At 34.9% G+C, this 14,005-nt stretch overlaps 1 protein-coding gene across 1 annotated transcript; it reads right to left on the bottom strand.

Moving 5' to 3' along the window:
• Nucleotides 1–6,533: 6,533 nt before the first annotated feature.
• LOC106843485 (putative olfactory receptor 2B3) lies at nt 6,534–7,475 on the bottom strand. Its single transcript, XM_014860518.1, has one exon. It carries the CDS (start codon nt 7,473–7,475, stop codon nt 6,534–6,536), a length of 942 nt encoding a protein of 313 aa, XP_014716004.1.
• Nucleotides 7,476–14,005: the final 6,530 nt, after the last annotated feature.

Genomic DNA, 14,005 nt, shown 5'->3' with positions numbered 1-14,005 from the left:
GTCTTAGCAGTATTTTCTTGATTACCTTGTATATTCAGGCAAGGAAAACAAAAGGAACAATAAACAAATGGGACTGTATTAGATTAAAAAGCTTCTGTAAGGCAAGGGAATCCATGAAGAAAATGAAACGATAACACACCAACTGGGAGAAAATATTTACAAATCATATATCCAACAAGGGATTAGTTTACAAAACATTTAAAGAACTCATACAACTCAACAACAAAAAAATGAAAAACCTGATCAAAAAATGTGCAGAGTCTCTGAACAGATATTTTTCCAAAAAGATATACAGATGGCCAACAGGCAGGTGAAAACATATTCGACATCACTAATTATTAGGGAAATGCGAATCAAAACTACGAGATATAACCTCAAACCTATCAGAATGACTATAATTAACAAGACAAGAAATAACAAGTATTGGAGGGGATGTGGAGAAAAGAGAACCCTCATACACTGCTGTTGGGAAAGCAAACTAGTGAAGTGACTATGGAAAACAGTAGCGATTTCTCAAAAAGTTAATATTAGAAATACTGTATAATCCAGCTATCCCACTGCTGAGTATTTATCCAACGAACATGAAATCAATGATTCAAGAGAGTTATGCATCACTATGTTTATCACAGCATTATTTATAAGAGCCAAGATGTGGAAGTAACCCAAGTGCCCGTTGACTGATGAATGGATAAAGAAGATGTGGTATATATATCAATCTCTTCATTAGTCTGTACTTGAATTCTCTTGGCTCAGAGATCTGTGAACTAAATAGACAAGTTATCTGTTTTCCATATGCTCAAAATTTAATAGGTAGAACTGGAAGAAGATGACTGATAAAAACACTGCTGTTCAGAAAGATAAAATTTAGAGATACACAGATGTCACAGGTCTGTAGAAATCTGAAAACTACTGGGCAGTTGTTGTGAAGAGTTACAGCTATGAATTGGGAAAGCTTATTTGCTCCATTATTAAATCAATTCTTATCACTAGTGATTAAATTTTAATTGGCCTTTGTTGCACAAAGAATGTCTTCAATTTTATATATTACTTCCTGGAACTAGAAAAATAATTTTTCTTTTTAATCTATCATGTTTTTGAATTTTTAGTCTTGCTATTTTGTTTCCACTTGAAAACAAAGTTTTTTCTGAGTTTATATTTTTTGTAATATCTTGTCAAATATATATAACAGCAGCAAATACTTACGTTTTCCAACTTCTTCATCTAGAGTTACAGTTATTGGGTTCATTATCTGCCTTCCAAATTATTGCAGGTGACACTTTTACCAAATATTTTCCTACTGTATAACATGGATCACTATGGTTCCGATCTCTAATACCAATGTCTTGACCATATGCCGCCTGAACTTTATGACAATGTCTCCTATTTTAATTCTTTTTTCTTAACGTCAGAATTCCACTACTGGTACCAATTTCTATAATTAGTTAGGAAATCCTACATTATAACAAAGTAATAAGAGCCTCAAAAATCTTAGTCACTTTAAATAACGAAAGTTTACTTCTCATTCATGCTACTTGTCCAGCAAAGTTTGGAGTTCTACATATTGTCCACAATCTAGAATTCAGGCAGATTGAGAACTCTCCCTGGAACATCGCTTGTTTTGGTTGACAGAGGGAAACAGGTCATGGCAGAGTATACTCTAGATATTAAAGTCATCAAGAAGTGACCCACATCATTTCTGCTCACATTTTCCTGGCAAAGCAAATTAAAAAGATAGGCCTACATTTAACAGGATAGAGAAGTTCAATCTATCATCTGTCTAGAAGAAGACAGGGAATCAGAGATATATGACCATCGCTAGTTTATACCATGTGTGAAAAATATACTACTTCCAAAATACTCAAGGAAATAAAAAAATAAGAACTTGATAATATGTCTGCCTTTGAAATTGACAAATGTCTCAAAAGATGAAAATTCCCAGGGTTAGCAAAAGGTCATGGAGCAAATATTCTCAATTATTATATACAATGCTAGTGGAAAAATGGAATGCTATGAAATTTATGTAGTGAAATTTGTCAATATCTGTTAACTCTTAGGTCTTATCATTTCTAAGAAAATAAACTGACATATATGGTCGCAGGTTCATAAGTGCAGAATTTTTTGCAGTGGTACTTATAATAATCAAAACAAGGAATTTGAATGTTCAACAACAGAAAAATAGTTAAATGCTTTTTAACATACCTGCATGGTGAAATTCAATTTACAGCTACTTAAACTATGTTTTAAAGAAGAGAGAGCAGGATATATTCTCAGAATATAATAAAAAATACGTAAAAATGATTATAAAACTCCATTGACAGAAAAGAGGAATAAATAGTATGCCAACTATAGTGAACTTTGAATGTAGTAAATTTAAGGATGAGTTCTTTTCCATAAACGGTTTGCAATGTACTTTATTATTTTTAAAAGAGAAAAGCTTGTTAATAACCATATGTGATACTCAGATTTTCATTTTTATAGAAAAACACAATTTCTTTGGACTTTGAGAATTTAAGATTATATCTAACTGTGAAATTTCATACGAGCCCTGTGCCTAGCTGCAGAGTTTCACATCTCTTAAAATCCTTTTCAGAGAGTTAGTGAAAATTTGCATATTAGTTAAAATTATTCATAGTTTTGATAACTTGGTGTTTTATTTTTCTGCCTCCATAAACTAAGTGCTATGAATCCTTTGGTGAGCAAAAACATACTTTGTCCCTGTGCCCGGGAGCTCACAGTCTAATAGTAGATACAGACATTTACCAAATGATCACTTAAAAGTGGAAATGCCATAAATGAGAGGTACCTGATGAGCATGTAAATTTGTGGGTATTTCACTGAATCAGGGAGACCAAAAAAGATTCTCTAAATTTATGATGGGGCCTGAACAATTAGTAACCAGGTGAAGATGGATGGGAAGAGTATCCCAGGTAGAAGAATAAGTATGCTTAAATGTCATGGGATTTAAGGAAATATGATAAGTGCAAGGATCAGGGCTGTATGACTGCGAAGTGAATAGTCATGCAGTGTTTAACAATGGGATATATTCTGAGAAATGCGCCCTTAAGTAATGTTGTCATTGTGTAAAACATCATACAGTGTACTTAAACCAACCTAGATAGTGTAACCTACCACACACCTAGGCTTTATGGTATAGTCTTTTACTCCTAGGCTACAAACCTGTACAGCATGTGACTGTACTGAATACTGCAGGCAATTGTAACACAATGGTAATTGTGTATTCAAATATATATAAACATAGAAAAGTAAAAATATAGTATAAAATATGGTATAAAATATAAAATGGTACACCTGTATAGGGCACTTACCGTGAATGGAGCTTATAGGATTGCAAGTTGCTCCGGGTGAATCAGTGAGTGAGCGGTGAGAGAATGTGAAGGCCTAGGACATTACTGCACACTACTGTAGGCTTTATAAACGCTGTACACTTAGGCTGTACTAAATTTATAAAAAAATTTCTTTTTCAATAATAAATTAACCTTAACTTACTATAATTTTTTACTTTACAAACATTTTAATTTTTTTAAAAGATTTTATTCCTCCTTTTTCTCCCCAAAGCCCCCCGGTACACAGCTGTATACTTTTAGTTGTGGGTCCTTCCAGCTGTGGCACGTGGGGTGAAGCCTCAGCATGGCCTGATGAGAGGTGCTGGGTCCGCGCCCAGGATCGGAAGCGCAAAATCCTGGGCTGCCCAAGCGGACCGCGTGAACTTAATCACTAGGCCACAGGTCCGGCCCCTAAATTTTTTAATTTTTCAAAACACTTTGACTCTTTTGTAATAACACTTAGCTTAAAGCACAAACGTATTGTACAGCTGTACAAAAAAATTTTCTTTCTTTATATACATATTCTATAAGCTTTTTTCTATTTTTAATTTTTAAACTTTTTTGTTAAAAACTAAGACACATACACACATTAGCCTAGGCTTACGCAGGTTCGGGATCATCAATATCACTGTCTTCTGCCTCCACATCCTGTCCCACTAGGAGGTCTCCAGGGACAACAACATGCATGGAGCTGTCATCTCCTGTGATAATAATGTCTTTTTCTGGAATAGTTCCTGAAGGACAAGCCTGAGGCTGTTCTTGAGGAGATGTCATTCTTTTCAGAAATATGTCCACGGTGGTTTGTTTGGTTTCTTTTTTTTACCATAGATTTACTTGTAAGCAGATAATGCACAATGCGCATTCTTCTTCATTAATGAAAATATTTCAAGGGTGGGGTCCATATTTTCAAACTTTTGAAGGAGCTTGTAGAGGTCTGCAAAAGCTTCTGCTAAGCCTTTCACTGTGAATTTTCTTGAGGGTACTTCTTTTCTTCTCCTGCAGTTTCCTTTTCTCTTGTCTCTTCTTCAGTTATGTGGCGTTATGATGGTGAAGGCATAATTAGGAAATAGCAATTTTTCAGCTCCATTATAATCATATGGGACCACCAATGTATACGCGGTCTGTCACTGATCAAAACGTCATTATGCGGTGTATGACTGCATTTATCTTTATCTGGTAAGCAACAGAAAGCCACTGATGATCTATAGTGCAGATGAGGAGAGTGAAACAATTGTATTTCCATTTGAAATGATCACTCTGGTTGTATTTTATAATGTGTATTGCAGAATGTTGGGAGGAGTGCACAAAGATGGATTGGGTAATAAGGTAGGCCTAAGTAAAAGATGATGATACTAGGAATGTGAAGATGGAAAGAAATGGAGAGACTGAAGGTACAAAAGAGAAATTATTAATATGTCTTGTTAATGGTTTTGATATGGAAAATTATGGAGGGGATGGTGTAAGTTATGGCTCATGGTATTTGATTTGCATACCTAAACAAGAGGTGAATATATTCATTAAAATAGCTAGCTTTAGAAGAGGGCTTGCGGAGAAGGGAGATCAGGTGCTTGGTGTTTGGATATGTTGGGTTTGAAATGCTTATTGCATATTAAACAAGAGATGGCAATGGTGTATATAGGTTTAGAAATTTTTAAAAGTCACCTGTACTAGTGATATAATTGCTTTCATTTGTTTTTTAGTGTCTTGAATTGCTAACTTTTTTTGAAAAAGCCAACATTTTAAAGACCATATATTTAAAGCCTTTCCTTTTCTCATTTATTTGAAATGTCTCATTTAGTGAACAGGAGATTATTATATTACAGCCAAATGCTGTACTTACGTTTGTAGTTATTTTCTACTGCCACTGTTCCCTTCTATACTTTAATTATTTTTCTTTGCTTACTGGATAAAGTCCAAACTATTTGGCGAGCATCTCCAGCCTCATTTTGCATGTGTTTGAGTATTTTAAGCATAGTAACTTACTTGTATTCTTTGAAAAGCTACACTTTGTAATCCTTTCTCTGTTGCCTAAAATCTTGCCTCCTCTATGTCCTTACATGACTAACTGTAAATAACAACCTAAGTGTCTGAGTTTAAGGGTCATTACCTGCAGGAACTAGAGTATTTCTTCAGTAGAGGAACTATGATTGTTTTCCTTGAGGTCTAGTGCTACCTAGTGAACAATAAATATTTATTGAATGACTGCTCAAACAAAAAATGAATTGATTCAGATCAACGTTAGAAAAAAATACTCATATTAACATTTCTATAATAATTAGCTTTATAATTTAGGGGAAATCCTGCATGCTTTGGGCAGAACTTGGGAAAAATGAGGATTTGACAAAAAGACAAAAACAGGAGAAATGCTATCCATGGTAAATAAAAGGAGGAATTAAAAATAGAGTTTGAAGGCCAACCCTGGTGACATAGTGGTTAAGATCAGCGCACTCCACTTCAGTTACTCAGGTTTGGTTCCAGGGCATGGACCTTCATCACTTGTCTGTCAGTGGCCTTGTTGTGGCAGCAGCTCACATTGAAAAAGAGGAAGATTGGCAACAGATGGTAGCTCAAGGCAAAATATTCCTCAGCAAAAAAGCAAAAAAAAAAAAAAGTAGAGTTGTAAATGAAACTCAACTGACATTTCAAGTTTGCAGTGTGAGATGCGCACACCTGGCTAGTTTAAAGCCAGCTGGGTTTGACTGCATGCTTAGAACAGTTCTAGAAGGCGCATCTGATGAATTTTATCAAAGGATGTGAGAGTGTAAGGTGATTGAGGACTTGGGTGCTGAAAGGAACATTTTTGTCTTGGGATCACTGGTTATTTAACCATAAAGATGTGGAAATCCCCAACTAAGGTGGTAGACAAGATGGCTCTGGAATAAATAGTATATAAATGGAAATGTAAACCATCCAAGTGTTCTAACTAGTCTGACATTGATAGGAGGAAATTAGCATGACTTGGCTCCAAGGAGCAAAGTGCATTAGGGGAACTTAAGGAAAGCTAAGGAGTTTTTTATTTAGAAAGGGTATGTTATGGTCTTAACATTGCTTCCTGAAGAAAGAAAACTTTTCTAACGGTAGAATTCAACGAAATCATAAGACCTGAAAAATAGAAAAATTGGTTCAGGCATTATTACCATCTTCAAGGATAAGGAGAGACAGAAGATCTTCATCACAATGGAGTGCTTCTCATTTCTTATAGAAAAAAGTGATGCTCATCACTCTCTTGAAGGCCTCCTTCATATCTTTATTTCTAAGGCTATAGATGAGAGGGTTCAGCATGGGTGTGATGATCCCATAGAAGAGGGAAACCATCTTTCCCCAGTCTTTAGATGTAGATGAAGGTGGTTGTAGATACATGTAGATGGCTGTTCCAAAAAAGAGAGACACCACAACCATGTGGGACCCACATGTTCCAAAAGCTTTTTTTCGTCCTTCGGCTGACCTGATTCTCAGTACTGCTTGAGCTATGAAGCCATAGGAGATGAGGATCAAAGTCACAGGAATTAACAGAATTAATACACTAAAGAAAAAGAGTTCATTCTCAATAGGTCTTGTGTCAGCACATGACAACTTGAGAAGGGCAGGAACCTCACAGAAAAAGTGGTCCACTTCCTGACGACCACAGCGTGGCATGTTAAGGGTCAAGGAAGACTGCAACACTGAGTTGCTGAAGCCAGTGAACCATGAAAAGGCCACCATCCTTAAGCAGAACCAATGATTCATGATGACTATGTAGCGGAGGGGTCTGCAAATCGCCACATATCTGTCAAAGGACATGACAGCCAGGAGGAGACACTCAGTAGCACCCAGGGCCAGGAAGATGATGAGTTGAGCCACACAGCCACCATAGCTGATGGTCTTTTTGTTGTGACAAATGTTTATCAACATATGAGGGACTGTGCTTGTGGTATAACAGAGATCTAAGATGGAGAGATTAGTGAGAAAGAAGTACATGGGTGTATGAAGTTTGGGATCCAGAATGCACACCATCATGATGGACACATTGCCAAAGATGGTGATTGTGTATGATACTAATAGGAGAACAAAAAGAGGCATTTGTAGCCAGGGCCTGTCTGAAAAGCCAAGTAGTATAAACCCTTTTGGGGAGCTCTCATTTGCCCAATTCATGACGACTCGTCTATTTTTCATTCCTAAACAAATTGAAAATAGAAAATAGTTAATAGATAATTATTGAATATTCTTATTGGAACCAAACTGAATTTGGATTCATTATAATGCATAATTCAACACCAAAATTAACTATAGTCAATATAGTTATCTTGTGGTTAAAAGTAGTCTTCTGAGACTTAAAACTAGAATGTACAACTATGTACCGGGGACTTGGGAAGGAAAAAAAGTAGTTCTGTTTTCAAAAAGTTGTGTTATACTTACTTTATGAAGTAAATCATTACATTATTTGACAAAATATATAAATTCATATAGCGTGGACAGTTGTAGTGCTCAATACATTTCAATTCTTCTCCCTTTTCTTACCTGTTAACCTACGTTAATAAGCATTTTAATAATAAACACTACTTGTAATCAATTATTTTTAATTCAGGCTGAAAATGCTGAGTAAAATAGAGGTTATAGGATTTTTATCTAAATCTACAATTTATCTAAAGAAATATTGCTTGTTTTAGTAACATCTTCATGTGATTTTTTGAATTGTCTCTTTCTCTTAAATGATATGTATTCATGTCGATTCCCACAAAGAGCTATCATGGATATAAGATGCTTCATTCAAGGTAGTAAAACTATGGCTTAGCTTTGATTTATGGCAATGACCACATTTGACATCTCTCCCTCTCTTCAAACACCTTGGTGATTATAGTAAAACTGATAGTCTAGTCGTTGCTCGACTGACATGTGACGGACACTGCTCAGTGCCTGAAATACATCCTTTTTAATTCTCACAAAAACTCTGATAAATAAACATGATCTACATTTTATTGCTACTATGACTCAACGAGAATAAATCATTTGCACACTCAGTGATGCTGAGGCCAAGACTCAAAGCCAGGATTTAAAAGCCAGTCCTTTTTTTATAACATATTTCCCCCCAAATATACAGATAGCACAAGAAGACTGATTACATACAACACAACGGTGGTTATAAATGAAAACAGGAACACCAAAAGGCAGATAATCAAATTATTTTCTTCAGTCTTTGGAAGCTATCAGTTATTTGGTTATATGACCCAAGCACATCTAAATTTATTCAGTCTATTTTGCACATTTAAATGCAAGGTCTTTGATATAACTTACACCATTTAAATGTACAGGCATAAAAATAGCGTACTGCTAGACAGACTTAAGAAAGGATATAAAATAAGAAAGACTGACACATCTTACACCAGAGTAGCATACCTTTTCCAGAGTGAGAAATATTCACATATGAAGTATAACTTCACCATGGGATACATAAGAATGAATAAAAACAGTTCTAAGATTTGTAAATCCTTCCATTATATGTGGTTATAACTTTGGCTTTTTAGCTATAGATATACATTATTTCTTGATCGATAACAGTAATACACCTTCAATGGAAAAATGCAAGAGTATATCAGATTTGACTTCTTTGAGAGTACCTGTAAGTTTAAAATTTTTGCGTGAAAAAAGATGTATACAGTAAGAAAAGATAAAGGCAAGATGGAAAAATGTTTAGTGATTAAGGCAAAAATGGTTAATAAAATATAAAGAATTATTACATGTTCAACATCACGAATTATTAGGGGAATGCAAATCAAAACCACAATGAGATATCACCTTACACTGGTCAGAATGGCTATAATTACCAAGGGAAAAAAAACAAATGTTGGAGAGGATGTGGAGAAGAGAGAATGCTAATACACTGCTGGTGGGAATGCAAACTGATGCAGCCAGTATGGAAAACGGTATGGATATTTCTCAAAAAATTAAAAATAGAAATGCAATATAATCCAGCTATCCCACTACTGGATATTTAACCAAAGAACTTGAAATCAATGATCCAAAGAGATTTATGCACCCCCGTGTTCATTGTAGCATTATTTACAATAGCCAAGAAGTGGAAGCAACCCAAGTGCCCTTCTACAGATGAATAGATAAAGACTATGTGGTGTATATATATAATGGAATACTACTCATCCATAAAAAAGAAAAATTGTCCCATTTGCAACAACATGGATGGACCTTGAGGGTATGATGTTAAGTGAGATAAGTCAGACAGAGAAAGAGAAATGCTGCATGGTTTCACTCATATGTGGAAGAATACAAACACATGGATAAAGAGAACAGATTAGTGGTTCCACCAGAGTGGAAGGGGATTTGGGAGTGGGTGAAAAGGATAGACGAGCACTAGTACAGGTGACTTTTAAAAATTTCTAAACCTGTATATACCATTGCCATCTCTTGTTTAATATACAATAAGCATTTCAAACCCAACATATCCAAAAACCAAACACCTGATCTCCCTTCTCCACGAGCCCTCTTCTAAAGCTAGCTATTTTAATAAATATATTCACCTCTTGTTTAGGTATGCAAGTCAGAGACCATGAGCTGTATCTTACACCATCCCCTCCATAAAATTAAACTACTGGGGGTGAGCATGATGAAGTATGTTCAGAAATTGATAAATAATAATGTACACCCCAAATTACACAATTATAAACCATTATGATCTCAATAAAATTACTTGGTAAAAAGAATTATTACATAGTAATTATAAGAAAAGATCAAAAACCCAATAAAAAGTGAGCAATGGATGTAAATAAGCAATTTGGGGAAGAAAAAATAGAAACCAAAAGTGAAAATAGAAAAGATGTGCAACTTTCTCATCATTAAAGAAACAAAAATTAAAACAACAAGGAAATATTACATTGTCTTATCATTGGTAATGTTAAAAATATTAACTTTACAAGTTAGCTGTTAGGAACACTGCCTCTGGAGCTAAAATCTGCCAGCGTTTGATTTCTGAGCTGTGTGAGTCTGGGCAAATTGGTGAACATCCTTGTGCCACATTTAAAAGAAAAATTTCTGTACTGATGGTAAGAGAGTTATTGTGAGGGTCAAATAAGACAATCCATACACATCTGAACTTAGGACACTGTCTGAAACACAGTAAGCATTTAATGAATGTGAGCTAGTAATCACTAACAGTATCATTAACATTTATCATTAGTAGTAATCATAGATAGTAATAATGTATCATTATCTTAGCTTGGCATGTGTATGAGAAAACAAGACAACCAAATTACTATTGGTGGTGCCAATGCTTATTATAATATTATAATACAAAATGATTAAATGTATATGCAACTTTTTCTTTGTTTCTAGCGTGATATCGAGAACTTATTTTCCAGTAAATGGAAGTCAAGTCAAGGGTTAGTAGGAGATATTGGGTTATCTGAAGGTCTTGGGAAATAAGAGGAGTTTACACAGCTGCAGTTTTTTTTGTACTTCTATTTTTTCACATCTTCTACTCTTCCTTACATTTATGTGGCTCTGGTGTCAGTTCACCCACCAATTACTCTTCTACATTGTCAGAAAAATGAACCTACCCTTTGACAAGCACATGTTCATTCCACTGTCATCTTAATTCTGTTACTATTCAGATACTCTGTACTAATCGAAAGGAATCTTAAATACCACTAATTCTTTTTTTTGCTTAAAACAAAAATGCTACTAACTCTTCTTCCCAATGGAGACGTAATGGGCAAACATTCACTCAAAGAGCAAAATGATAACAAGAAGTTTTGGAATCACTGAAAATGCTTGACATTTATTTCAAGATTCCCAGGAAACAAATTGAACACTCTGATTATTTAATGTGATGCAACACAGAGGCAGGGATGTGAGTGAAATGGTCTTGATAGACCCTTCCAGCTCATGGTAACATAATTTTCTGTAGTAGACATCACTCATCTTTTTTCCTTTAAGTGTCAAAGAGGTATTCATACCTTTCTTTGTGCCATGATTCGAAGGAGGTCTGGTCCCAATACAGGCTGATAAATGCAATGACTTTTTGAGCTTTCAATCCTTGTGACATTCTTATTCAACTACCATTTGCCCACAGATTCAGAATGAAATTAGCATCTAACTTTGACCACATCAAGAACTATAATATGAAAAAAGTCCTTGTGATGAGTTAAAAGTTTTTTTTTATAGGTATTGTCTTCAGTCACTAGGGCATTTTGACTAACACTGGCTCTTCTCACCAGGTTCTAATGGATTTTACAGTGAGAAGTGATTTTTAGATACAAACAATATTGGTAGAGTCATGGAGAGAAGGTTGTACCTTTAAATGAAGGGGTTGATATTCATTCAATGTGTGTCCTCTTTTAGCCCTAGGGATTCCAGAGTCCCTCAAGTTTAATTGGTCCTTGTGTCCAGAGAGGAAATAGATGAACTCTATTCTCAGCTGCACTGGTAGCATAATACTGGCACATACGTGGCTCACAAATTTTAAACTGGGGTGAAGAAAATAGTCACGAAGCATAAACCATTAAAAAATAATTTTAGAGTTGTTTTATCAGGAGAGCACAAAGGTAAATGAATTTATAGCCCCAAATTATTTTTAAATGGTCTCAGGGTCAAAGACTGACTCCACTGATGGTGTATATGGGAAAGTTGTATTTCTATTGTTCATTGATTTTTGTAATGAATATGTTCAGACTAAACCTGCTAGAGATCCACAGTTTAAAAAATTATATTACACAAAGTTGCAACATATAAATTAACACATTGAAGTTTAAGATTAGTATGAATTCACCAAGGCAGAACTGGAAGAATAATGCTATGGGCTTGGCACAGGAATATTTTTTGAAAATAAGTTGATTTATGCAATTTATAAGAATATGTGCTCACCTAAGATTTTTGATAAAAATAAAATGAAAATTTAATTGAACATCAGCCTAGATATAATCTCAAAGACTATCACTTGTTAGTATTTTAATGTATTTATTTCTCCTTATTTTTATTTTCTATAGAGTGTATTTTTATGAATTATAAAATCATAAAGGTAGAATACAATTATTTTCTAAATTATAACATTTTCTTAACAAGTGATTTTTGTAGCCCTATAACATTATTTTATAAATTGATAATTAATATATAAAATATATGCTTGTTGTGAGTGTCTTTTAGTCTATTCTGATTGCTAGCGAACTTTTTCAGAAGTGGGTGGCCAAGTCTTTTTTCCTGGTCTGTCTAGTCTGGAAGCTCTGCTGAAACCTGTCCACTCAGGTGACCCTACTGGTGTTTGCAATACCCTTGGCATAACTTTCAAAATCACAGTAACAGGCAACTGCCACAGAAAGACAACGGACAGATGGGTGGTATGGTTCTGTGACCAGGAAACGAACCCAGACAGTGGCAGTGAGAGCACTGAATCTTAACTATTAGACCAGCTAAATTCTGTGCATGTATATATATAATCTATAAGCATATACTTTCCCAATAATTTTGCTATTAAATATTTGCATTTTCTGAATTAGTCACTTTATTCTATAGATTGTTCAGAATAAAATTTTTCAATATTTGACCTCCTTTAGATTGTTTATCAGAATGTAATTAATGGATTAAAAAGTATTATACAGAAATCATATTCCTAATTAGTTTTGAAAAGAATATAACTGGCTGGACTTGGATTATAATAGAAAAGCAATTTTAGAGGAAGATTATAGAAGAGAAGCATAGAAACCTGAGTGCCACAAGGTATCACTGAAGAAATATATGTGTATATTTTTCCTGTTTTGTTTTCTCTTGTGCCCTACCAATTTTAATACCAAATACTGAATTCTCCTCATGGCTATAAGTTTGCTTTTATTTTCTTATTTTCTTTATTTCCTTTACGATCCTAAGGGGTGCATGGGTTGTGGTCCCTGTCATATCTCCGTTTGCTTGACCAGTCTGTCCATTGAAAAAATTGGATAGATCTTGGATGATGACAACAGATTATCACAAATCAAACAAGCAGTGGCCCCAATTGAATCAGCTAGGCTGAATGAGTCTCCTTGATAGAGCATATTAACAGATACTGGGTGACTTGGTATGCACTCATCGATCTGGTGAATGTTTCTGGCTCATCTTTATCAAGAAAGATGATGAGAAAGAGTTTGCATTCACTTGGAGCTGAGAAGAGTATACGTAACCCCAGGGCTATTTTAATTCTTTTGCCTTTTGTCATTATATAGACTGAAGAGAACTGAGTTAGCTGCACATTCTGCAGGACATTCACACTAGTATCTATCAAGGACATCATGCCACATGAGCAAGAAGTGGTTAATACATGGAAGTTATTGATAAGACACATATACTCTAGATTGTGAGTGAAAAACTATAAAGATTCAGGATCCTGAAACATCAGTACAAGTTTCAGATGTTTATTGGTCTGGGGCATTACAGTACACCCAATCCAAAGTAAAAGACACATAATTGCATCAGGAATCTCCTGTCATAAAAAGGAAACAAAGTGCCTATCAGCCCTCTCTGTGTTTTGTATTAAGCATATTTGACACCAGTGGAATACTGCTCCAATCCATCTGTTGGTAACACAGAATGTTTCTAGCTTTGAATGGGCTCCAGAGAAAGAGGGGCTTGTAGGAGGTTTAAGCTATAGTGTAAGTTACCCTGTATGTAGGAGCATACATTTAGGAAGATCCTATAGTATTTGAGAC

Source organism: Equus asinus, chromosome 8 (genome assembly GCF_041296235.1).
Source record: "Equus asinus isolate D_3611 breed Donkey chromosome 8, EquAss-T2T_v2, whole genome shotgun sequence".
NCBI lineage: Eukaryota > Metazoa > Chordata > Mammalia > Perissodactyla > Equidae > Equus > Equus asinus.
Note: the sequence above shows the minus strand (reverse complement) of the source record. Positions and strands in the feature narration are given on the sequence as shown.